Below are 27,014 nucleotides of genomic sequence, written 5' to 3'. Positions count from 1 at the left end.
CCGACACAGAACTCATGGACTATTTAAGTTCCCCTCTTCGCTTGTTACGAGGCTGGGACAATGCGGGCAGCTCTGGGAACAGCTTCCTCCTCTACCTATGACGTCCTTTGTTCCAGTTAAAAAGTCAAGGTTTGTGACAAGGAACAGGAGAAGACAGCTTTCTACCTCACCTCTAGGTCCACAAGATACAGGCTCAAATCTCGAAACTCTAACCAGATGCCCAGTGTCGCACTCTGTGGGAAGCGTCCCTGCGCAGGCGTCACACTGCACTGTCACAGGACAGACAGGCAGCCCGCGGAGCACAGGTGATTAAACAGCTTGCTCTTCCCTATCATGTACGTGGAGAATGCTCACATTGTATTTTCATAGCACGGCTACAAAACCAAAATGGCATTTAACTTCTAGAGGTAATCCCAAAGACGGAAGGACTCCACGCTTTGCTGAAGTGCCATCCCGAGAAGAAAGCACACCAGTTACAGTGCTCTCAAGGGACAGATCATTCAAGCCCCAGCAAGACGAAAAATCATCTCTACCTAGTTCATTATGAGTTTTAGGCAATAATGCATGTTACATCCAATAAAAGTCACAGCACCCAGCCTTGGGATGGGCACGTTCCTTACCAGACAAAAACACACTCCTCCCATTACTAATACCGTACTTAATTAAAACCGTAGGCACCTGCCTCATAAACCATACTGTCTTATATATAATTTTAAGATTTTACTAGGACTAAGTCATTTTCTTTCAAGGCTCCAATTGCCATAGCAACACAGGAGTTTCCACTGGACTGGAGCTGACAATGGAACTGGTCTATAAAAATGGACGCTAGGCAGAGACGGCTCAGTGGTAAAGAGCACTGCTCTTCTAGAGATGTGAAACTGGCCTCCCTAAACTCACCTTAGGTGGCTCAAAACCACCAGCTCCAGGGGAATCCAATACTTCTTTTGGCTTCCTCAGGAACCTCACACAGACACATTAATTTGAAAAAAAAAAAAAAAAAAAAAAGGTTCTAACAGCCCAATTTCTGTTTCTATAATGAGTGCCTGAGGGCAGATAACTTCATAGCGAGGGCCACTTAGTTCTAAGTTCTGCAGGTTCAAGTGTCTGATGCCCTAGTAAGAACTCATGGCAGGAGATGACGGAGAGAGGGATATACCCCTCCTCCCCACGGTCTCACTGGGTACCACAAGTACTGTCCTCATCTTTCAGAGGTGGCCCCCATACCCAACCACCTTCCGCATCACCACTTTGAAAGCTAAGCTTCTGGCAGACCAAGCCTTTAGGGAACAGACCTATCTAAACACCACCATGAAGAAGGCCATGAGATCCAAACTAAAAGGCATCTGATGCATAAGCAGCAGTTCTGGGGAATCTCTGCCTTTGGTTCTACCTCCGATGGAACAGAGTCGAACTCACATGGAACAGACTGCTTAGCTGGCATAATACTCAAAGGCAAACTTCACAGTGGACCCCCCTTTTACAGTGGACCCCCCTTTTATTACTACAAAATAACACAGCTTCTCACACATTGTTTCTCACACACTTCTTCTAGACACGTTGGTCAATCCTCTAAAGTATTAACCATACGACCTCAGAAAAAGTGTGGCCTCTCTGGTGACAGAGTATTTCTAAAACTGCAAGCAGTCTGCACTATAGTGCAGGTGTGTCTCAAGGGAACAGAGGCCAGCTCCGTAAGAATTGGCGTCTGTCTGGATGTTCAAGCTTGACCCTGACAGGTGGGCTAACTGAGCGGTTCCTCTAGTTCAGCATGATCTACTTTTGGGGTCTAACATTCTCACTAGCTTAGTGGGGAGCTAAGAGCACTTGCCAGCTTCTTTGGAGGCAACCTATCATTTGCCAGCGTCAGTGAGTCTGCAATATACAACCATTTCAATCCCATGCTACTTGGCCTACTACTGTGGGGGGCCATTCCACCCCCATTTCCCCCCAGGGTACTCTGGAGCAGGAACAACAGAAAATACTGGATAGAAATATAGCCAGAGAGAGACAGACAGAAACATAGAACAGCCTCTGGAGGGTCCTTACCCATTGGGCCCCGACTGTATCTGCCAAAGGGCTTTTAAAAAACGCCGAGGGGAGGGACAAAATACTTCCAGTGCAGCCCTTCCAATCACCTGGTGACCACACACGTGCTCAAATCATCCCCTCTGCAGCTCTGCTGTGTCAGGCACACTCACATCTCACGAGGAAACTGCTGCGGGCTCCCACATACTATCTACTATATCATAAGTCAGGTTCTTTTAGTTCAGAACATGCTAGGGAAGGGGGACAACCAGACCGGCCCTTTTATGGAGGCCACGGGAGGGGCTTACAACACCTGATCTCCATATCTCCAGGGAATCTGATGTCTCCTTCTGGCCTCCATGGTTACCCATACACATGGCACATGTGCGTATACACACACACAAACACACACACACACACACACACACACACACACACACACACACACACACACACACACACTTTCAAAAAAAAATTACACATAGTAACTTGGATAACACAGTGCGAGATGGACCAGATAATAAATAAACCTGATTACATAGCACTGCCTTCCCAGCATGCACAGAGGAGGAGACATGATGAATGGAAGATGGGAAGTAATCCCATGTGTAAGCTCAGGAAAAAAACAACAAAAGTGAGGTAATAAATCCTTTGGAGGTAAGTAAGCATTGTATTTCTTACCATTTCTTCTCTGAATGCAACATGGAGCCTAGTTATGGCCTTAAAGAGGGTAGTCAGACCTGTGTCACTGGGGAAGATGGGCACTTACTGCACTGGGGGAGTTACATTTTATAGAGCTAGTTTATCTCATTAGCTGTCACCACTCTGGGGAGCGTGGATCTGTTCAGTTCATTCATGACAATCTCCTCAACAATGGTCCAGCATGCTGCTCTTGCCTTAAGGAATGCTGCCCACAACTGCAGAATTTTACTTTTAGTACTACTGAGAGATGGCTTCTGTCAGCACAGTGTGGATGTATCAACTACACAGCCACTGAGCGGGGCCCTGTGTTCAGAAGATACTGCCTGTGCGCTGAACACCGGGAACTCCTAGAAGCAGGGGCATGGCTTCTGAGGTGTGAATTCAGCACACAACAGAGTGAGCACACGGTGGCTGGTGTGTGCACTAGAGGGACTCGGGGCTTTGGAGACTCTCCTGTCAGTGTCTGGCATGCGACATGATCAATTTGAAATTTAAAAGCCACAAAAGAGCTAAAGATGAGATAAACCCAAGTCGATGTATATAGTCCAAGCACAAGGTCAGAGCCACCATGAACAGGAGTAAGAGGAAGGCCTGAGCTCTGCTAGGACCAGTCTCTCCGCAAGGGCATCAGTGGTAGGAGATGGTCATGTCTCATGATAAGATGGGTGGCTCCATATAATTCCACTTGTTGAAGTTCAATGACTCTTTATCTAGACTGTGCCCACATAAAACAATGCAGTATTGATTTTCAAAACAGGGTAAATAGAAACACATTGAAGGTGAACCACGAAAGAAAACACTGCATTCACCTTCATACCTGTGTGGCTCCTGCCCCGTAGCAGGGAGCAGAGCAATAAGCAATCTTGGTTTTTCCTGTTATGGAGTCCCTGGTACACTGGGGACAGCTGTAAAATCTTTATTGACTTCATTTAAAAGACATGCAAATGTGGGAGGGGAAGCATGGCCACAATCCCAGCACACTGGAGGCAAAGGCAGAAGGACTACAAGTTCAAGGCCAGCCTCTCCCCACTCCAGTAATAAAGGATGTATAATTAGAAAGAGGTTCCCCACTATTTAAGGCAGGGTTGTGGGTGACCTGGGGCAAAAAGAACCCCACACGGACAGCTTGGCTCCCAATGGATGCTGTTAGTGTCTTTTTCAAGGTCCAGCGCACCCGAAAGCCACTCTGTGTATGGATGCCGTAGCAAGCCGCATCTTAAGGACCATTACAGGTGGCAGGACAGCTCACGGGCCAGTGGAGGAGAAACAGCTAGGGAGGTAAAAGATAGAGGTGGTGAGGATGTAGAGAAACGGGAGCCCCCTAAGATGGTACAGCTGATAAGGAAACTAGTCAGGAGAGGACCCCAAACTTCCATAAAATCAGCAACTCTACTTCTGGTATTTATCCAGAAGAAGCAAACGCAGGGACTTGCAGGAATGTTTGTAGACGCCTGTATTCAGCAGTGACATTTGCAACAGCTGGAAGGCAGAAACTCAAGGGACTATGGGGGACCAAAGGAGAAAGTGGGCAGGGCTGTAACAGTGGGCCACTCAGCTCAGCAAGAAGGAAATGGACACATGCTGGGCTACGGATGAGCCTTGAGGACACTGTGCTGAGTGAAATAAGCCAGTTTCAAAAGGACACTTTTTAGAGAAACTGAAGAGTGAACTCTGACACAGAGAGTCAAAGGGGCTTCCAGAGGCTGTGTGTGGTGGGGGACAGACAGGACCTCACCGAGTACTGGGGACCAAGCTTCTCCTTTGGGACAGGAAGAGTCCAAGGCACTATGTCAAACCATGTGACTTCATAGAACACTACCGAACTGTGAATTTAGTACCACATAATGCAAAGCTAGAGCCGTTTGGTAATGCAACTGAAAACGGTAAATGTGATAAAGCATGTTAAGCGTGGCTGGGGATACCGGCTCTGGTGGACCTAAGCTGAGATTCAACATCTTGGTGCTTATCATCTGCAGAGCAGTCAAGGCAACACCCAGACAATGTCAGAGGAAAAGAGGCAGCCAGCAGTGGTGGGTGTATTTCCAGAAATGCAGAGAATTCCAGGTAGAAACTTGAAGCAAAGGGGCTGAGGGAACAGGAAACTTGCTAATGGGCCAGGAGCAGGGACTAGTTAAGGGACATTCATCTTCAAACCTGGTTTTTACTTTTGAAAAAAGAAGACACTGTCACCTTTAGGGTGGACAATCTCCTCCTCGGCAGGAGATTCAGACACAGACAGTGTGACTTTCATCTGTAGCACTGGTGTCTTAGAGTAAAGGGCAGCCAATCACCAACGGTGCAGTGACAGGTCTTGCTGTTCTGAGCCTCGCACGCTGCAAGCGCACCATGCACACAGCTACTAGAGGGAGAGGAGGTCGGCTCTCCTCGGGCGCCACACCTTAGGTGACAGGCAGAGATGAGTGAGGATGAAGGCCCTGACAGGAGAGCCTGGAACTGAGTGAAGTTGGAAGACCAAAGCTGGCTCAAGCCAACAGTCATGAGGAGGGGACAGGTACCACAACACAGGCTTTGGTGAGGCAGTGGCATCCTTGGAGCACTGTGGGAGGAGTACCCTGCCCCAGAGGGCCAGGAGAAGAGCAGGTAGGAGGTTTAGGGGAGGACAGGGTCAGCATTAGGACACTGGATGCAAGCTCAGCAGTCCCAGCAGGAGCGTCCCCAGGTGGGAGGCAGATGACAAGGGGCAGAAGGCAGCTCGAGAAGAGAAAAGTCAGAGGAGGCACCAAGGGGTCAGGAGGAGGAAACAGCCAGAGCACACCGGGTTATCTCCTTCTCTAAAATCAAGTTGAGGGGCTGAAGCTCACTGTGGACACTACGTTCTGCTGGCGACTAACTCTAGTGGGGTCTGCATAGGACCCAGCACGCTGCAGCCGAGGTATGTCTGCAGAAGCCCACGTGACTCACTGGCACTGGCGAGTCACTGGCGTGCAGGTAGGTGCCCGTGAGCACGGAACCTCACCCTGCCTCTTACTGCATTGTGATGTCTCCAGCCACCTGTCAAATCGCTCCCCACGCATCTTCTCAAAGACAGGCAGTAATGACAGAAGCAGCAGTGATAAAATTCCTCCAACAACTTATTCACACACCTAGAAACATCTGCTAAGCACTACTCTTATGTGTAAACAACTGGACCAAACAAAGTAGGAGAATCTCAAATTGTTAAACTGTTTACTGTGTTGCCTTCCCATTCCCATGGCCTATTCGTCCTTCTCGATCTTTCTCCAAGACTTTTCTGTCGGGATCCAACTTACCCTGACAGCAGCCACCTTGAGGTTTAACTTGCCTGATGGTTAACTAATTAACCAGAGTTAACTAACTCTGGTCTGCTTTCCACACAGTCCCCAGTACATCAGAAACAAGCCCTCAATAGTGGTGTGTAAGGCCTTAGGAAGAGACTTTGGAGCCAAGCACACGAGCAAGGTGCTTGACATCGTTGGTACCAATATAAACCAGGTACACACTGGCATGAGCAAAACCACTTTTGTTCTGGCTAGCATAAGAGCCCCTTCCTCTGACTCAATTTGCAGGAACCCTCTGTTCTTGTTATCACTTGTGACATACCCAGGAATCCCCAAAGCTCAGTCTGTGGTGACCCTGATCTACCGACCTTCTTGGGACTCCTATGCCTTTTGCTAGCAGCAGCCAGTTCTTTTACACCAGATTTTCCAAGATCCTTTTCCATCATATTTATTTTTTTCAAATTCCTCTTGGAAACCCGCTCTCATCTGAGCCCTCAATCCAGGTATCAAACTACTTTAAGATGTCGCTATCAAAAGCTAAACAATCGTGGGGATTTACTTAATGGCGTTTCAACATGGGCCCTTATTTCCATGCCAGGCTTAAGAAACCTGAGGGGGGAAATGAGAAGGGGGCATATGGCTCCTTTAAGAGCTTCAGCCAGACAGTTTCTGCCTGTCAGTAAGTCCTTGAGCAGCTAGTACATTAAGTAGGAACAAAAAACTAAGTAAAAACACACGCCACAGCGCAAGCACCAGCATTCTAGAAGTTTACGAAGGTTGAATGCATCTTCTGGTCAGACAAACCTCCGAAAGGCTGTGAGTTTCATGCTTGGCTCTCAGACCCGAGAAGTGGGTGGAGCCAGCAGAGGGCAGCATGCTCAGCGGATCCAGGTCCGCAGTCTAAAGTTTGATCATGCGGTCAAAAAGGACAAGAGATCCAGATGGAAAAACCTCTAAACAGGTTACAATATGTTTAACAATGTGTGTAGACTTAAGAAAAAGGAAAAGGGTATAGTCATTAAAAAAAAAAAAAGGCTATAAAATAGTCTTTAAAGAGAGAATAAAAGAAAAAAGCCATGTAAGATGGGAAATACACAGGTAGTCGGGATCCTGTATGTTACTGTGTTGATTTTAAATTTTTTGATTGTTGAATAGCAAAGGACAGCTGCAAAAAGACCTAAAATTAAAAGGACTATTGAAATAAATTAGCCTATATACTTTAGGAATGCCTTAACTTTTAAAAAATCAAAAAATGTATTTGTCAAATGGAAATCAAAAATGCTTTGGAGTTTTGTTCCCACAGGAGCAGAGAGGCTGTTGATTCCTTCAGGATTAATATGGAGCAGGTTTGATCAGGCGAGACCTCCTGAAACTTGACATATGGTATCTATCAACAAAGATTACCACTGGTCTTCCCAGGACTTGGTCATTATCTCAAGTTTTCTCTCTGGGACCTAAAGATAATTCGTCCACAGGCAGCAAAAAGAAGTATGGAGAAAACTAAGGCTACATTCCCAAGAGTTGGGGATGTGGATGGTCTTTGGTTATTTGGTGGGTTACGGATGTTTATCATCATTTAAAGAAATATAAAATATTGATACAAATTTAAAGTTATTTTTGTTACACTGTATATGTTCCTACTCGTTTAAAGTATTTTTATATATTGATAAAAATTTAAGGTTATTCTTGTTACAAAATATTATATATACATACACACACACACACACACACACACACACACACACACACGTTTCTACTCTTGTTGACGGTGTTGTACCTATGCAGTTCATTTAAAAATATAAGGTAAAGTTCTAGTTTTTGAAAACTTATTATAAGCTATTTTGGATAATCAAAAAACATAGATTAGTAGTCATTTATAATAACCAAATTTGTAGATATATTAGGTATACTTTCCAGATCATATACAGATATAGTTTAGGTAGATAGATGGTTTTCAAACCTTTCAAAGACCTACAAAATACGGCCTTTAAAATGTTTTGTTAACAAAGTTTTTCATTAGAATGAAACACATCTGTTCCTGGAAGCACCAATTTACTTCAGAGACGATGGGCATTGAAGAGACTCCTTGTGGAGTTTGCTTTCATTACGGCAAAGTTAGCCACTGGGCAAAAAAACTATTCTTGCCTTTGACTGCTGAAAATATGCTATGCAGACTGGACATACAGGACACAGGAAAAAGAACTGTTGAACTATGCCAAAATAAGGAAGGATAGTCCTACTCTGCCAAAGAGTCTGCCAGACATTCTTCAGGGCACAGAGGAAAGTGACTAATGCCACAACAAGGCAGGACAGTTCAAAATTTCTGCTTCATAGAAAAGTTTGCCAGAAACTCTAGGCCTGTAGGCTAAAGATGGATGCCCCAACATTGCAGAGGAACTTTGGGTGACTGTTCAGGCATCCATCCAAATGTCTCTGTTGTTAGGTAATATTACATCCTTCTGGGTCTTTGATGAAGTTAAAGACTAAATAGTTATAGTTGCAATTCTTCTTAATTATAATAGAAAGTAAATTAGATGTAAAATTTTAGATTCACTAAGATAGGATAGATATTGCATTATATTCTCTGAATATGCTAACTACAAATGGACAGAAAATTGTGAATGTAATCCTTACTTGATAATTGTTATTGTATACAGTCTTGCTATGTTTAAGTTAAAACCTTTTCATTTTGTTTAGACAAAAAGAGGGAAACATAGTAGAATATTATTTTAAGGTGTGATACTTTTATGTTGCATTTGTTTAACTCTGGGAAGCTGAGTCACTGTGTCTGTGTGAAACACCTGATGGTCTAATAGAGAACTGGCCAATAGCAAGGCAGGAGAAAGGAGAGGTGGGGCTGGCAGGCAGAGAGAAGATATAGAGGGAGAAATCTGGGGGAAAGGAGAAGGATCTAGCAGCCAGGAGGAGGAGGAGGACTCCAGGGGCCAGCCCCCCAGCCACACACAGCAAGCCACGAAGTAAGATACAGAAGTAAGAGAATGGGAGAAGTCCAGAGGCAAAAGGTAGATGGATGGGATAAGTTAGTTAAGGAAAGCTGGCTAGAAACTAAGCCAAGATAAGGCTGGGCATTCACAAGTAAGAATAAGACTCTGTGTGATTTAATTGGGAACTGGATGGCGGGCCCTCACCAAAGAGTTAAATACCTACAACAACACTTACTCTCTAGCATCTTCTTTCCAGGGATCACTGACACTATATTTAAATCCCTTATTTATGAATAAGGCCAGTGTATATAAGATTATACATAGGAAGGGAGTAAAAGCAGAGTATATCCTCCACAGATGGGGCAAGAACAGTCAATATGGATCCAAATAGTGAACGAATGGACAGAGCATGGTCTACCAGGAGCAGAGTCCAGCTATATTGGGAGGACTAGGCTGTGTGAGTCAGCTGGCCAAACACTGAAATATAACATAACTTGAAAGCATTACTCAAATGATTAATTTTTAACCTCATGATAATCTTGTCCGTTGCAAAATACTGTATATAAATGCTGTGGGAGCCCACAAAAGCTTCCTAGTGAGATCTGAGCTTGCTTTACACAGCAGGGCCACATTAGGGGATGGCTTGACCATGTGCATGGTTACCAGGTGTTTGGGATGGTCTGCACTTGGCTGTGCTGGCGGGAGATCTTTTGTTCCACTCCTTGGCATTCCTTTAAAAGCCCTTTTTGACCCAGGCCCTCCCGAGGCTATTATATGTTTCTCACTGTCTCTCTCCTTTATATTTCTATCTAAATCTCTTATTTGGGTCCTTATTGAAGACCTCACTCCTCAAGAGTCCCTGGGGTAAATAAATGTGGGAGCTGACCCCCACCAAAATGCACTTGGTGATTTTAATTATGTCAAGACTATTCACTGCTACAGTTCAGGTTTGCCCTGTTTCTAGCTCCAAATTCCCTTGGGAACCACTCTGGCCCCCTGCTAGGTCAGACAATTTAGGAGAAGTCAGTTGTCCCCTTGGAGCCATGGGGGGAAGAAATGTCTATCCACTGTGAGGTCAGGGCACCAACCACTGTACCCTGGTGGTTCCTTCCTCGTGGGAGGTCAGGGCTTGTCTGAATGCGGCAAACAGAGCCCAGAGAGGACAGCTAAGGTCTGGTAACTCTTCTGGCCCTGTGTCCAGCTGTGGCGGATCTGACTACATGGCCAACACATTACATCTTCATGGCTTGCTTTGAGTATTTACACTTATTTGAGACAGGCAAGGAAAAAAGACAGAAGTCTTGACTAATATAATATCTGCTCAAAGCATAAATTAGGCTTATAAAAACTTACCTGTCACTCACTTGACAGAACAGAGTGGAAGCCAGAAGTAGGTTCTAATATAGACCCTACTTTCCTACCAACTCTGGGGAATCACTTTAATCAAGTCACCTTTTTCACACTCAGACTGTCTGAGCTGGAAGCACAATGCTGGAGGATTTTAAGCAGCACAATGGCAACAGAGTAGCATGCGGGAGGACAGCTGGGGATCCAGTCATCCTCACCCTGAGACAGAATGCCATCGCAGGACTGCTGCAGATGGCAGACAAAAACGGGAGACAGAGATTCAAATGGGACTGAGGACAGGTGTTCAGCTCTCATGTTCTAAGAGCAAATAATAAAGCATCAAGAAAATACCACAGGTAAGGGAAGTGAACTTGAATACGTACCCTGCCCTTTCCCACCCACCCCCCACCCCACTCAAGTACATGGAAGAGACGAAGAGATGGCTGACTCCTGAGGCAGGGTGCGCACGTGCCTGCGACCACATCCAAAACTGCTAACCATCAATCGAAAAACAGTTGAGGAGTATAAGGTGAAGAACAGGAAAGAAAAAAAAAACCCAAATAGTCACAGTTTTTCCCATTTTAAAATTCAAACCGTGAGATGCTGTTTTCTGCCTCCCCTGGCAAATATTGTGAAGTGGATTAAAATGTTCCTTAAGAACAGGTAAACAGGCGGTCACAATCCTGACAGCTTTTTCAGACAGCATTATGGCAACAGCAAATTCCTCAATCAATTATGGCCCCACTGTTTACAACAGCAAGTTGCCAAATCACAGACAGCTGAAGAAATGTGCCTGCACACGTGTACATAATTATATACAACCACGGGCGTAAGAAAAGGCAGGAGAACAAAACAAGGCAAGATGTGCCCTAGGCAATCTGGGTAAAGAGCGTGGAAGGCATTTCCTACACTGGTCTAGCAACTTCCATCACTATGACATTCAATTTATATAAAGTTTAAAACTTCTGAAGAAATATTTGGAGTAGCAACACAGAAAAGTCCTTTAAGACACATGTTAATAATGCTTGTAGTAAACAGTTCCCTGACTCAGCGGTCAAGAGCATTGGCTGTTCTTTTAGAGAACCCAGGTTTGACTCCCAGCACCCACATAACAGCTCACAACTATCGGTAAATTCCACTTCCCGGGGATTCAATTTCCTCTTTCAGCCATGGAGCACACCAGGCATACACATGGTACTCATACATAAATGCAGGCAAATACCCATGCACACCAATATAATATACGTTTTTTAACTTCACATCTGGTCAGTTTCTGACTAGCAACAAGAGTACTAAAGTTGGATCACCAGGAAAGCACTGCCCAGTGTCTGGGGTCTCCCTGAAGATACTAGAATACACTCAGCAGGGAGAAACACTCCCACAAAACCCGCTCCCCTGAGCAGGTGGAGGGGGTCGGCAGTCAGGCAGGGCTGGTGCGCCATCTGTGCTGGGCAAGGTCTTTCCACGAGTGCCTGACAGTGATCAGAATATGGCCCTGCCCTCAACTGCGAGTCCATGCAGGGCATATTCCTACTGTGCCCTGCCCTTTGGGTACCGAGAAGCAACAGGTCTCACTGGAGATGGAACCGAGGCAAGTGTGCACAAACCAGCCTTATCACAGCAGCCTCACTCTGCACTCGGGTCTATCTCCTCACACCTCTGCCACCGCCCCTGGAAGCTCATCTTTTCCATGTGTCACCTTCTCCACAATTTACCGTCCTCTGTTCAAACAGTACGTAAGTTCTTACATCTAATTCTTCCTTCGGCTACTTCCTTGTTCCTGTGGCATGTGCAGAAAACTAGTTAAATGGCCTATAGACCTTTTCCTTCAGTTCAGCTGTCTCAGAGGCTCAACTAAAGAGGGAAACATAACTAGTTCAGTTAGCCTAACTCACATAGGAGAGAAAAAAAATGGGATTTCAAAAAGCATTATTTAATACTTCAATAAAACTACACCACATGCTTTGGGAAGACTTGGCTAAATATACCTGTCCAAATAGATGTGAGAAAATGAGAATATAAAGAAAAAAATAAGCAAACCAAAGCCTAGGAATATGTTAGTATATGTTCCTGGCTTACTGTAGAGAAATCCAAACTAGATGAAATAGTGATACAATAAATACAGTGTGCTCGTCAAGAAACAGCCCTACATTCACACTCATTAGCTTTCACTCCTCCAAGTAGCAAATGGAATTATCCTCTTTGTCTGTGTATACACGCACGCATGGTACAGACCAAGCCCAGTCAGTGGCTTGCACAAGTTAGGGAAATGCTTTGCCCGTGAGCTATATCTAAGCACCTTTTCCAAAGGGTCTTAGCTATATATCATTGACTGGCAAATACCTGCATATTTATAAGTTTTAAAACAAAGTGATTATACTTTGAAGACTTCTTGGGGATAACCAAGAATGGCTAGAACTTGTATTAGAATTCTAAAGCACACTAAACTCACCACAAGGAACAAAAGACCCTATCTGCTACTGAGCATTACATGCCCTGCTTGAGGGCATCAATTATCAAGAGGTTTGGGAGCTGTTCAAGTACTTGCTGCAAATGTTTGCACAGGAGGCTCTAATAAATGCCCGCCGGGTGCACACACCTACCACGCGCGCACACTGCACACACTGCACGATGTGTGTTGCGGGCACAAGCATGTGTTGAGGTCAGAGGACAATCTTGGATGCCGGTCCTGGCCTTCCCTGTCGTCCCTTCTCTGTTGCTGCATGTGCCGGGTTAGCTGGCCCAGAGGGCCCTGGTAACATCCCTGGTGGGTTCTGGGGATTCAAACTCAGGTTCCCACACTTGCGTGACAGGCATTTTAACCTACAAAACTCTTTTCACCAATAAACCATCTCCCCAGTCTTCAACCTCATTTTATGAGGCAGGCTTCCACTGAATCTGGTACTCACTCATTCTTGTCTCTGCTTCCCCAGCATTGACATTTCAGGCAGGTGGTGCTGGAATACAGTATCGGGTCTTCACACACGTGTAGCAAGCAAATTACTGAGACATCTCTCCGGCTGCTTTTCTTAAAAATCCAACTTATTGCTATTTTTGTGTGTGTGTGTGTGTGTGTGTGTGTGTGTGTGTGTGTGTGTGTGTGTGTGTGTGTGTTTGCCTGCTTGTCTATATGTATACCATGTGCACACAGGTGCCCACAAAGGCTAGAAAAGGGTGTCTGAACCCATGGAACAGAAATTACCCAGCTGTAAGCCACCCAATGTGGGTGCTGGGAACCCCATGGTCCTCTGGAAGAGCAGCAAGCGCTTTCACTCATGAAGTCGCCTCTCCACTCTCCAATCAACCAAATGTTTGCACACTTTCACTTGTGTGCCTCCTCTCACTTCAGTTTTCCTGGTTTTACTCTGTGGTGCTCTATGACCCTGAACTTACTAAGTAGCCCAGGCTAGACTCAATTTCACAGCAATCCTTCCACTTCAGCCTCTTGGGGACTGGGATTATGGGCACCTTCTACTATACCCTGCCCACTGCCCCTTCTTTGCAAGTACACATTTCCTCGTGGTCCAGCAGTGGGGTGCCGGTCTTTCGACTTCATCTTACCTGCGTCATTAGCCCTATGGGACTAAAAAGGAGCTGTTATCATGAAACTTAACACTTCCCTGAAAAGAAGAGGAAAGCAAACCAGGCCACAAGTCCACATCCTTGGGGAGATGAATGCAGGCAAGCTAAGGCCTTTCAGTCACTTTCCCAGGACAGTGGATGGCTTTGACTTGAAAAATAGCCAGCTCCATGCGCTAAAAAGGGGAGGGGGGGGCCTCGTGGGGGTGAGGCTAGTTTCCTGACAATATTGTCTCAATTTCCTACTTGAATTTGTGTACAGAAAAAAAGTTGTAACAACAGCTTTCAAAAGAAATTATTTCTTTTATAAAATTAATTCAGTAGGTAATTAGAGCAAGGAATGATCTCTGACCTCCTAGTGGAGGAGTAGGAAAACACCTTATCTGCATTAATGAGAGAAGCTATAAATCTACCTTCTAAGCATTCATCTTTAAAATAGTTAAAAACCAAATGTGCATATGGGTATGTATTAAAGTATTTGTGTATTAATGGCCCCAAACTTTCATTCTGATTCAGACACTCTAAGCTGTTTTCAGTGGTAAATACATCTCTTGAACATATGATTAATGTTTTGAACAGAAAGATGGTTCATTTCCCAATGACTCAACCAGTATCTGCTTCAATTAGTTTTAGAAAAACAAATCCGTTTTCTTACACAGCTCTAAAATTAATCTGCAAAGTAAAAACAAACAACTGCTTAAAAGATCTATGCACGTGGACCAACAGTTGAGCAGAGCTTCGGCCTCATGGCTCATCACTGAGGAGAGGGAATGCTTGGCTCTCGGGAAGACTTGTCCTAGTCTCTCCTGGGCCAGAAAGGCCCCCAAGCGCCCACCTTCTGTGAGCATGTGGTCTACTGCAGCCCACCCAAAAGCTTTTCTTAAGAACCAGCCCCAGGGCAGACACGTCTCTGACAAGTCTTGCCCCTGTCCCCACTGGCCTCCATGCTACTGTAGTGGACAGGAAAACCATCTCTCAGCCTCAGAAGGAAGGGGTACTGGTACACCTGAGTCTTGTCTAGCTGCTTTGCCATCTCACTTGTTCAGAAAGGACTTGCCAATGGGGCGGAGGCCCTAGGCAGGGAGGTACTCATTTTACTAATCTGCAAGTCTAGATTCGACATAGGCTGAAAGAAGAGATTGGTCCCCACTGTCCTAAAAACACTCCCAAGTGGCTTTTATTTGCCCCCTCACTGGACACTGTTCTCACCAGTATTCCAGCACAGCACTCTACCTGACCAACAAGCAGAAAGGGGAGCATGGACTGTGAAGGAACAGGGGCTGAGAAATAAGTCTCAGGATGTTACTCTCACACCAACCCACTAAGCTCCACAGCAAGATCAAAAGCTGAAGATCTCAGGCTCACATAACCTTTGCAGCCAGTATGAGAACTTTTTAAGAGTGGGAAGCCACAAATCCTGAAACTGGAGCCAGTAACCTCCTTACACAAGGACTAGAGGCTTTTGGCTGAGGGCGGGATTTTGCAGATCGTGGAAACGTAAGAGGGGCCCAGTCCATGTTGGGTCACATGAGGGAGCAAGAGAAAGACAGCATGGGAACCTACCAAAGCTGGCCTTCTTGGTTTAGAGTAGCTCACTGGCGTTCTCAGCCTTGCTGAGTCCAAGGTTTGAATATCATCAGGTTCCCTCCCACTAACAATACACAGACAAACTTTCCAGAAGGACAAGAGCGTCACAGGTCTCCTGAAGCCTTTGCGTTCTACTCCAAAGTTAAAAGCAAAGGCCTAAAAAAAAGGATGACTTCCTGTTGCAGGGACTAGTAAACTTTAAGCCACATGGGCCCTAACAGGACTCAGCTTTGTCCCTGTAGCAGAGACAACCATGGATATAGTCCATACATAGATGAACACAGCGGTGTTCTGGTCAGACTCTTCACACAGACACACAATGGTGCTCTGCTGTAGTTTCACATCAGTAGTCCTCTTGGTTTCTAAGTCATCAGGAAAAGTGAAGTCCATTCTTCGCTGACATGCCATAAAACACAGGTGGTGAGTGGGGTCTACTACTTCACAGGCTGTGTCGCTTTGCCCACCACTGTTCTAGTCCTTGTCTGTGCCCAGAGCTCAGCACAGTGCCTGGCCTCAAGTCATCAGCCCAGAACAGATGCCCCTTGACTAGTACAGGCACTATGGGGAGAACACAGGAGATGAACTGAAACATCTGTTTTGATCCCTCTGTGTCTATCTCTTTCTCTGAACTTTCACTTTCTCTGGATTTGAATTCCCTACATGGGGAAACAGAGCTCACAAGCAGGTACTTAATAGTCTCCTCCAGCTCTGAATGTCTATGATCCTCCTGGCTACGGAATGTCATCATACTCATAAGTGAGCGCTCATCTCATGTGACGCTGACTTGCAGCCAGCAGAGCAGGACCTTGGCTCTAGTATGTATCTGGAAAATGCTGGGGAGACACCAGATTTTATTTACTAGCCTGCTCAGGGACCACACAAGGGCCAAGGCCAAGAGGAAAACTTGCTGCGCACACCATGACAGGATTGACAGTAATGCTCCTGTGATTCTCACCTGCGGAGCTAAGTAGCTTCCCCAACAACCCCCACACCACTGTGTGCCGTATTAGTCTACGAAAATGGAGTGGGGTGCACACACAGCGAGAAGGGGCCCAGGAGGTGAAGCCTGCAATCCAGCTGGAGCTCAGGAGGCAGATGAGAAAGACAGGCCAGGGTACGCTATCATGATGCTTGCACAGGTTGGGGCAGTGGCCCAGGAACATTCAGAAGTGTTCTTGCTACTTAAGTGAGAAGACTCACTAGCTTGGTCCAAAGGTATCATCCTGTCCAAATATGCGAAATGGATGGGAGGTGTCAAAAGGCAAGAAGCAGGAGAGCTGTGGAAAGCTGTGGTGAAGCTGGGACTGTGCCTCAATACTACAGCGCCTACACGGTCAGCCTGAGGCTCTGGGCTTCGTCAGCAGTCCCTCACAGAGAGTCAATTCTGAGGAAGCTGTGGCAAGAAGAAGACAGGCTCAAGACTTAAAAGACCAGAGCGGCCAATGGGGTCTGGATGAGTAACCCTGAAAACCAGGCAGCCAGTAAGGTGTGGGTTAGCTAGGGGAAGGATGTAGCACAAACTGTTAACACAGCATCACCACAGAAGGAGCCCCTGGAAGGCTACCTTTGGAAATGGGCAGGTCAGATGAGAGGAAGCACAGAGATGGTAACAGATTGGCACTGTGCCGAGTGAGCTCCGACTCCCAAACAAGATGCACCAGGAGCTGACCAGCCCACATCCACGGAGCAAACTCCTGAAGACACCCTCACTGGTGGAAACATTTCTGGTGATTCACATGGGCAAACAAAGAGTATGGTCTCTGAATCTATGTGGGCCACATGAGAAACCACAGGTAGATTCTTAATGAAAGTGTGTGTGAGAGACATAGGAAGGCTGCTGGCTTCATAAACTTGCTATAAAAAACAAATCAAAACAATCATAGACTGTTTAGGGAGAGACCCAGTAGAGCAGTGAGAAGTGATGACCCAGCTGTGGGCGGTAAAGGGCAAGCCAGTGTGGATGGGAGACGCATGCCAAAGGCTTTGAGGAAAGAAAGAAGCTCCCAAAGGCCTGGGAGATAGCTGTGTGGCTCTCTCCCCAGAGGAGGATGTGAGAAGAACCTTTCTAGAGAAGGACATATGTCCTCTAGAGTCGTTGCTCGGCACATGAGCAAAGCTCACCACAGCCCACCTAGACACTCACCTTTTCCATTAACAGCTAAGCCCGTGGCCATGGCAGCAGTCACGGGGCCAGAAACCTGAGGCACTAGTGGATGTATTCGGGGCCTGCTCCCCATCCTGGCTCGTTCTGCACCAGGGCCCAGCAAAGCTCCAATGGGCTTCTCTGCAGTCACCTCTGGTGCTATGGTGTCCTCGGGACCCTGCTCCACAGGGTCCAGCTTCTCAGGGCTCTCCCCCTGAAAGCCGTCCACCGAGGTCCTGCCCTTTACAGGGCTCTTAGGCACGAGAATCTTGATCCCTGACTTGGCGAGGTCCATGTTCTTGCGGTTTGCAAGAGATGGGGCTGTGTTTTTCCTGAACTTCTGGCTGGTAGCCAACAGCTGGCTGTTTTTGGACTCATGATCTCTGCCTACCACAAGTGCTTTGGGGGTGGTCTTGGGGAGGTTGCTGTGAGTGGACCTGGAGATCTGCTTCCGAGCGTTGCTGGGGGAGGCTCTGTTGGCGCGGGCCAGGCTACCCTCCTTCTGCCTCTCGCTGTGGCGCCGGTTGAAGTCATGGATGTATTCCTCACAGTTCACCAGGTGCTGCTCCGGCTCCCACGTATCATCCTCGCTGTCATAGCCTTTCCAACGCACCAGATACTCTGTCTTTCCTTTCTTGTTTTTCCTTTTGTCAACAATCCTTTCCACCTATGTATGAGAGAAAGGTTAAAAAACAAACCTCATTACTTGAGAAAGCTATAAGTTTAACAAGGAAACATTCATTATCATCACCATGACCATGACCATGACTATTACAATCACCACTACCATAGGCCATAAAGTTGATCTTTTCTTTCCTGCCCCAATCAGGGGGAAGAAAAAAGGGAGGGGCAGGCAATAGAGTGGTAATGTCCTTGCCATGAGCTCAAACTACATGCTTATATTTCATACTCAAAATGTATGAATATACAGAAATCAAAATGTTATGTGGCACCCCATTAACATGTGAGTTGTTTTATGATGTTAATATCAGTTAAATTGTTTTTATTAAAAAAAAATCCATACGTACAACAAACTAAAACCGAACTGATACAGCCTTCCAAAGATCGGGGCTAATGCAGGATTGTTGCCATTTCAAGGCCAGCCAGGGCTGTACAGAAGAACCCTGTCTTAAAACACCAGTTGTGTTTTAACCACAAGAAATATTGCTAATTTCAGAACTATATCTTCCACTTTAAGTATAAACTGGAAATACACTTGTAGCTATAAAAACAAAAAGATATCCACAGCTGTGCATGAGGTAGTTAGTTTATGATTCAAAGGGGCTTTTAAATTTGACCCTCGGCCCCACCACCTGAGCGGGATCTACTCCTCACAGCTGGGGCAGTACGCGCATCTGCAGTCAGCGAAGGCCATCCTTAGGTGGCTGCAGCAAGCAGTAAGCCATGAACAGCAAGGGCTTTCTGTGGTGCACAGCTGACCTGGTAAACGTGACTTTGAAGTGCTCACTGATACCAGGGCCAGTCCCCTTAATGAAATGCTCCGGAACAGTCAGGTGACTGTCCCTCCAATCTTGGTTTTATTTTTTATGCTAACAGCTTTAAAAGAAGGTGATGCTGAGCTAGTGATGACTGGTATGTTGCGTATTAAATTTACGTACACCCCTGGCTTTGTATGTATCTGTTATTGTGATGTATTCTATTACTTTGGCACTCTAAGTGTACAAGGCAGACTTATAATTCAGATGAAGGAAAATATTTGACATTAATGCCCACATTATTGCAGAAATACCCATAATCTGTTGTGATACCCACACTTAATATAAAAGCCACCAGACTGTCGCACAGTGGTCAGGTGTGGTTTTTGTGTCATGTCTGGCAGGCAGAAGCTCATATCATCTAACAGCTCTTTAATTAAGGCCACAAAGGTCTAAGCCCACCAATTCTCAAAACATCAGTTTGTTTCTTTCAAAGTTACAGGTTAGAAGAAAGACCCAGTGCATGCATGCCAAGTTCTGTAATACTCCAAATGAGTGCAGGCTGGCTGTGCAAGTGGAGACACCCAATCTTTATCTTAAGATATTCCTTATTCTTAAAAAAAGAAAGACAAATTCTCCAACATATTTACTTAAGATACAGACACAATTAAAGCCCTTAACTGTAGAACAGCCTCAATTTAAACATTCCTTATTGCTTCTATGTGAGGAGGGTTAAGAACAGAAAGACTAGTCTCCATGGGAGGCAGATTTCACAACTAACAGCGCGCCTGAGTGAATTGCTGTCGGGAAGGTGTGAGCTGATCTGCAGAGCAGGTTAACACAGGAGAGGCCTGCAAAGGCACTGCCATGCTCCTTTGCTTGGGAATAGTTATGCACACAGATGCAAGCCTTTCAATGGATGTAAAAGGGGCATTTCTGGAAAATTTCACAAAAATCAATTTCATGGCAGCTGTAGTTAAAAAGTTTTAAATGTGCATGGGAAAGAGATTATGTCTTAAAGGGAAACTATGTTTTATGCTGGTTTTGTTCCCCTAAATCCATTTCTACCCCAGTAAGTGTGCACTCAACCAGAACACCCTCTTTTCCTCACTTAAAGCTGAGGTGAGGATGTGGGGACACAGAATGCTTTTTCTCTCCTTTATTCTGAATGCTGGCTTTTTCCTCTGGGCCCCCAGGACCCTGCCCTCTTCTTTGCCAAAGGAGATGCAGTACAGGAACCAGCCTCGGCAGTTAACTGGGTACACATGTGGGCTTCCCAAATGCTCAGGACTGGACTCTTCAGAGCTGCCAAAGGAAGATGCTACTAAGCCTTATGGGCACTGCTAAAGAACACCAATTTAACTCTTCAGGCCCACATGTTCTTCCAATCACTCAACTCTGAGGCAAGGGGGCAGAATCAAAATCAGTGACATCAAAAAAGCTGTAAGTGGAGGATCTTGTAGTTTCTTGGGCTATTAAATAACCATTTTATTTACTAGGCTATTTAAAATATAAGGCCCATTGTTTGAGTCCACCATGATCTGTAGTTGCTAGCCCCTTAGACTGTGGGGAGCAAACAGGCACTCAGGTGCAGACTTGCAACTAAACCCTATGAAGGATTTAGCATGTAAGTTGACACAACATAGTGACTGGGAACAATAAGCCCTGGAGCTGGAGAGGTGGAGATACAGGAGACTCTTTACAGACTGCACACAAGGTACCAAATACAAACCACACAACCGGGGATCTGAGTGCGTTCTTGGCCCCACTGGCGGACATTGTCTCCTTTGACACGGTGTGGGGCGTTTACCCACCACCCCCACAGCTTCCCAGAGTTTTCTTGAGTGTGAGCAGCAGGAAATATTAGATAGGATTTATTGTGGAGAATATCGGGGAGATAAACAGATAGAAAATAAAGGATAGCCTCGAGAAGGCCTGGAACCTTTTCCAGCAGGCCCCGACTGTCTCTGCCCCAGGGTTTTTATAGAGACGCCAAGGGGGTGGAGCAAAAGACCTCCTCCCCCAGCACAGCCAAGTGCAGACCATCTCAGACACCTGCACTCAGGCCCGTGGTCCTAATCATCCTCTATGCGGACCTGCTGGGTAAAGCCACGAGGAACCCGAGAACGGGCTCCCACAACACAGCAAACTACTATGGGTTGACCATGGATCTGAGCAGCCAACATTAATTAATCTGCAAACAGGCATCACTTACATTCAACAGTGTTGGAAGAGTAAACCTAAAATGACTTCCCCAGTCCTTTCACAGAGGTGAGGAAGAAAACTGTCACAGATGAGCACAAAAACTCCCCTCTCTTCATTCAAACCTCAGACTCTTTCTGAGCGTCTACACCCCAGATAACTATTTCCACAATCTCTTAAGACGTGCCTTTCTCATGGTATGTATAAAGGCACAGCTCCAGTGACACAAGGTCAACGCCAAGAATCTCATACAAAATCATTCTCTGTGGAAGGAGCTAACATGTAGGCAGGCCCAGAGAAGCTCTTACATTATTAAAGCCATGACTCAGTGAAGGAAGAAGGCATGGAAATCCCACCCAAATCACTATCTTTAACTGTTACCCAGAGTCACACATGAAATGAATGAAAAATTTAAACATGAAATTCAAACCTTATGCCTTTATTTGTCTATACAGTAAGTCAACTGAAGTTCACTGAGTTAGGATTTTCTTCTAAAACTCAATCTAAAAGCCAAAATATTGAGACAAGTGAACTCCAACCTTCTGTAATATTACAGACCCCCTCTGATGACTTGCAAAGCTATGAAATTAATTGCCAAGGAGCAGCTGAACACCCAAGCATCTCTTTTGAATCACAGTCTGGGGTCCCCAGGTCCAGTGATGTGTACCAAGGTGCTCAGGACTGCAGAAGACAGAATGGAACACATGGCAGAAAGGCTCAGGAGGGATGCAACCAAAGAAGACTAACTCAGTTACCGCTGCACTTTAAGAAAAACCAGCCCAAGGCAAGCCAAACGCCACTGCCAGTTGGAAAGCCGGGACGGCAGAACTCTGGCACATCAGATCACTGCCCACACCATCCCTGTGGAAGCAGGTTTGCCCAGGAGCACGAGAGGTTCCTTGGACCAGCATGAAGCCACTAACAATGCCGAGTGGAGAGAACAGCATATGAAAACCCTACTTAAAGAACTTTGGTAACCCGTAAGAGGCACAAGATGAAGACGACATACCAGCCACTGAAAAAAAGCTGTCATTACTGTGAAGAACAATGAAAAGGTAGTTTTTATGTAACAGCCTGACACACTTTCTGGCTTTATCCTGGCATGAAAGCAATGTAGATTCCGTAGAAACTGTACTTCAAACTTGGAATCCTGACCTTCGAGGCTCCTGGGAACACAGCTGGACCCTGCTACACTGCACAGCTGCAGCGGCAGCCACCACAGGAAACAGCTGACTGACTATGGGGTAAGGAGCTGCCAAGTGCTCCTTGGGTACCATGTGATCCACATTTTTTTGACATTTTCAACTTCTAACCGGTTTATCGAGAGGTAATCCCATCAGAAGCTGAGCATCTATATTACAAAAATAGAGCGTTCCACAGCTGAAATGAGGAAGAATTTAAACATAACTACCTGAAGACACTGTAAGGAAACCCCAAGAGAAAGCAGAGGGAGTGATGAGGTCCTGCTTTAGCTGGGAGGACTCAGAGCAGACAGCGGACAAACCTGGGTTGAAAGTAAAACAGAGATCTAGGTAGGTGGCAGACAGGACCCATCACAGAAGCATGAGGACCAAACCAACTCATTAACGCCTTCAAACCCCAGGCAAGTTTCTGAGTAAAGATGTGTCCCAGGACCCCTGAAACCACAGTCAACGAATGACTCCACAATGGCTATGGCTCATTACAGAGAAAGAATACTGTGAGAATCAGCAAAATAAAGGTACATGGGTGACATGTATGGTGCTGGGCAGGCTAAGTTTGAAAGATATCCTCTCTGTGGAGCCACACAGGTCATACACTTACATAACCCTGAAGCAAAGAGCTGCCATCTCAGGACCCGGATCTGAAAATGCCTAAAGAGCAAAGGGCACAGTAGACATCACCCCTCTAAAGTAGCAGAGCTGTTTTGTCTTGAAGTCTCTGGGGAAAAAAGGCAAAGATGTAAATTTCCTGATGAGAAGGAGTGAAAGGTCAAGTGGAATGAGCTGCAAAGATCAGAGGTTACACCTAAGTAGTGGTTCAGAAGTCTTTGTCCCAGGAGAGTCGATCTGTAAGACCCCCTAGCAAAAGTGCCCTTGAATAAAAGAGCAAAAGGCTAAGTCAGAAGACACCTTGGTCAGCAGAGACGATGAACCAGTGGGGGAAAATGACTGAGCCCTTAAGGATTTGTAGAGACCCACAGAGGTATTCTAGTGAGAACTTAACTCAGGGTCCGAGAACCACAGCGTAGCAGAGAGCAGGAAGAGACAGCTTTTCAAAACACCATCACTGGTGGCCCACAAGCCCGGAGGCTGTCCCGCCTCCAACTCCCATCTCACTGTAAGGGCACTGGGATTGTGGGTGTGTCTACCACACCCAGATATATGTGAGTTCTGCAGGTTCAAACTCAAGGCCTCACCCTTGTGTAGCAAGTGCCTTGTTTAACTGAGCTGCCTACCTCCCCAGTCAAGTTTCTTTATGAGTAGCAAGCGCAAGCAGAAAATGTAACAAATTACAAGTGGGAAGAATCCAGATACATGCAAGCAACAATTCTGCAAACAAAGGCAAAGAAATGACTCCTGAGGAGAGAATTCCAGTAAGACTCCCAACTGACTTCTCATCAGGAATAATGGACAGCAGAACCAAGCGGTACAGCACATTCAAGGTACTGGTCTTAAATCGTCAAGTCTTTCCAGAGGGTGGACAACACATCTTCTATTTAAACCCTAATCGGGTCCTCTGTCTGTTAGCGGTGATGTCACTTTCCCTGCCATGTTTTGTTGTTTGGGGGTGTCACTGTGGGCTTTACGCATTACACTGCTCTATTTGTGGGCACATCAACTGAAACATACTATACTTCTGTGTGCTATAGACGTAATGACAATTACACATGAGTATATACTTATTGTATACATTTATGAATCCAGAAATGGAAAGTTCTATAATGGGCAGGGGAGAGGCCGACGCATGTCAGCGTCTGGGAAGAGGATGGGAGTGTGTGTGGGGTGGTGGTGAACTAGAACAGAACTTCAGAAACCACTCTACCAGATACCACAATGGGTTGCCTTGCTAGTATACAGCCAGACAGAATGCTGGCCCTCAGCTGCGGGCTGTCTGAATGCACATCTATGACTTTCAACAATGTACCGCCTTGCTATAGTCTGTTGATAAAGGGGGAAGGAGGCTGCAGGTCCCTTTCCAAGCCCTGTATGGAACATCTCTACTCTCTCCTCCAAACAACTGTCTGAACTTCTTGTTGTGAACACGAGACTGTGCTACCAATTTCCAGATAAAGACCAATTCTGTTAATGGGATCTTCTCTACAAGAAACATTGAGGGGTTTCTTCAGACTGGAAAAAGCCAAATGAAAAGTAGAATCCACCCCAAAACCACGTCTCTTAATTGTGTCTGACAGGCCGCATAAAGCGGTCAAGTAGCAGGGAAACGGGATGCATTCACTCAGCTGACTTTATTTCTGGCTGCTGTAGTGATGTTAGCAAGGACCCTGTTGTGCCCCGAATGAGGAAATACGAAGTGTTTTGTCATAAACCCCTGGCCAGCATGTCAAGGTTGACAGAGTATCTTCCAGGGACAAGGTCATTTCAAAAGGAGTACAGGATGAAGATCCTGCCACTCTGTGACCATGACCAGGGCTCATGCAGGGTAAAGGCCCATAGGAAGCTAATGCACAGCCATGTCAACGATCCCTCCAGAGGTGATCCAATTATCAATGGAATTTCATTTTGGAGAGATTTCCACTGTGTCACGAAGGCTGCATGGTCTTCTGATAACATCTCTGTGAGCAGCTGAGGCTCTAGTCTCAACCCTAAGATGAAAGTCATCACACCTCTGAGAGGGGGATGAGCTAACGCCTGGCCTTCTGCACACAGGAGATGCAGCCCCAAGCGTGCACACTGGCTCTGGAGGCGCTGTGTCACTAGGACCCGCGGGGACTGCCCCCAACAGTGCTTCTGCACTGCTTATGTTAAGGTAAGTGGTTTGGCTCAAATCATGGAAGCTCGTCCCTTTTTTGGAGGGCCTGTCTGGCAACAGTCCACTTCTCTGGCTGTCCACCGGACTAGCCAGGTGGCACCATCCTTTCTCTGGGGTGACTAAATGCTAGTTGTAAATGGAGGGCATTTCCAGGTGTCATGGTTAGTTCTGTGTAGTGGGGCACAAGTGGAGCCACTTGGTCCTTCTGCCAGTCTCTGCAGCACTGAGGCCCAGAGCAGCTTGGTCCTGACCTGGGACATCCATGAGTGACCCCAACAACTCTACAAGCTGAAAGACATGTGACTTTACACTGCCATCTGTGGTTTTCTAAGCAGCAGAACAAAAGATGGCCAACTGTAGAGACTAGCTCAAATGTAACAAGATTCACAGGAGAGAACTGTGAGGATCCTTGACTTTTGCCCAAGAGCAGAAGAGCCAATGTTCCATTTGTATTCGATGGCTGTGCTGGCTAGTCTTGGTTATAAACTTGACTATATGTGGAATGAACTGCAATCCAGAAATGGAGGCCACACTTGTGATCTGGATCTTGAGGCAGGAAGACACAGGCCTTTAATCCAGACCTCGAGATGGGCAGACACACCTTCGATCTGGGCTACATCTGCTGAATACCTATATAAGGGCATGGAAGAAGGAACGTCTTTGCCTGCTTGCCTTCGGCTTGCGAGCACATCCATTCCTTCACTGGCATTGGATTCCAGTATATACAGAAGAGCGCTGAGACATCCAGCCTCGTGAGCAACTACTAGATTCTTGGGCTTTCTATTCAAAGCTATAGCTAGTCATTGTTGGATTATTTGGACGGCTGCCTGTAATTCATTCCAATAAATTCCACATACATATGAAATTTATATCTATATCTTTTTATATCTACATATCTCTATTTCTAAATCTAACACACACACACACACACACACACACACACACACACACACACACACACACACACTCACACACTAGCAGCTCTGTTTAGGTGTGCCACTTTGTCACATAAAGGCAGGATGCTACTAGGGCCAGCTACCCAGGTCTTCAGTGTGGCACTTCCCACTGAGCCCGAGGCTTCCCTACACTCTTTCCATCTGAGTCAGCCCTTCATTCCAAACTGGCTACTCCAAAGAGGGAAGGGCAGGTCTGAGGATCACAACACCTGGGAGATTTGGAGTAAAGATACAGCAATATCAGATAGACAGGTGGTTGGGTAACAATAGTTATCCTGCGCCAAGGGAGTGTGGGGTAACAGCCACGGTCAGTGAAATGTAAGGGAATATCTAGAAAAACACCCATCCACGCAGATACACACTGATTCTGCTGATTATAAAGGCCTTCGTAACCCACTTGATCAAACTTTCTTGATAAATGGGACTGGGAGACCTGGAACAAAGCTTAGTTGGTAGAGTGCTTGCTAGCATGCACGGAACCCTGGATTTGATCCTCAGCCACCACATAAAGCTGGCCTGTAATCCCAGAACCCAGGAGAAAGAGGCAAGAGAGTAAGAAGTTTATCTTCAGTTATATGTTTTGTTCCTCCAAGGCCAGCCTGGGCTACATGAGACCCTATAACCACAAAATAAAAAGATACCAGAATATTGGATATATCCACTTGCTAAAAAAATAAAATAAAATGGAGCCACAAACCTCGTTATCAAGTTAGTCAAAAATACATTGTAGGCCAGTAATAAAATCTAAAACAAGAAGCATTTAGACCAAACACAAGAAACCATCCTTATGGTGTGGGAAGAGATGAAGGTCTCTTGAGTCACAAAAAGCGTAGTCATGAAAGGAAGAAGAAAACAGATTCTTC

At 45.9% G+C, this 27,014-nt stretch overlaps 1 protein-coding gene across 5 annotated transcripts in view; it reads right to left on the bottom strand.

Moving 5' to 3' along the window:
- The window catches only part of Cdyl (chromodomain Y like), a 226,776-nt gene that overhangs the window by 51,710 nt on the left and 148,052 nt on the right, over positions 1 to 27,014 (bottom strand). For 4 of the 5 annotated variants that reach the window (XM_042278348.2, XM_042278350.2, XM_042278352.2 and 1 more), the window contains one exon: positions 17,586 to 18,252. The exons of the other annotated variant lie outside the window; for it this stretch is intronic. In XM_042278348.2, coding sequence (XP_042134282.1) covers positions 17,586 to 18,252 — 667 coding nt within the window. The remainder of the gene's footprint in view (positions 1 to 17,585; positions 18,253 to 27,014) is intronic. 5 annotated transcript variants of the gene reach the window in all.

This window comes from Peromyscus maniculatus, chromosome 5 (genome assembly GCF_049852395.1).
Source record: "Peromyscus maniculatus bairdii isolate BWxNUB_F1_BW_parent chromosome 5, HU_Pman_BW_mat_3.1, whole genome shotgun sequence".
In the NCBI taxonomy this organism is placed as follows: domain Eukaryota; kingdom Metazoa; phylum Chordata; class Mammalia; order Rodentia; family Cricetidae; genus Peromyscus; species Peromyscus maniculatus.
Note: the sequence above shows the minus strand (reverse complement) of the source record. Positions and strands in the feature narration are given on the sequence as shown.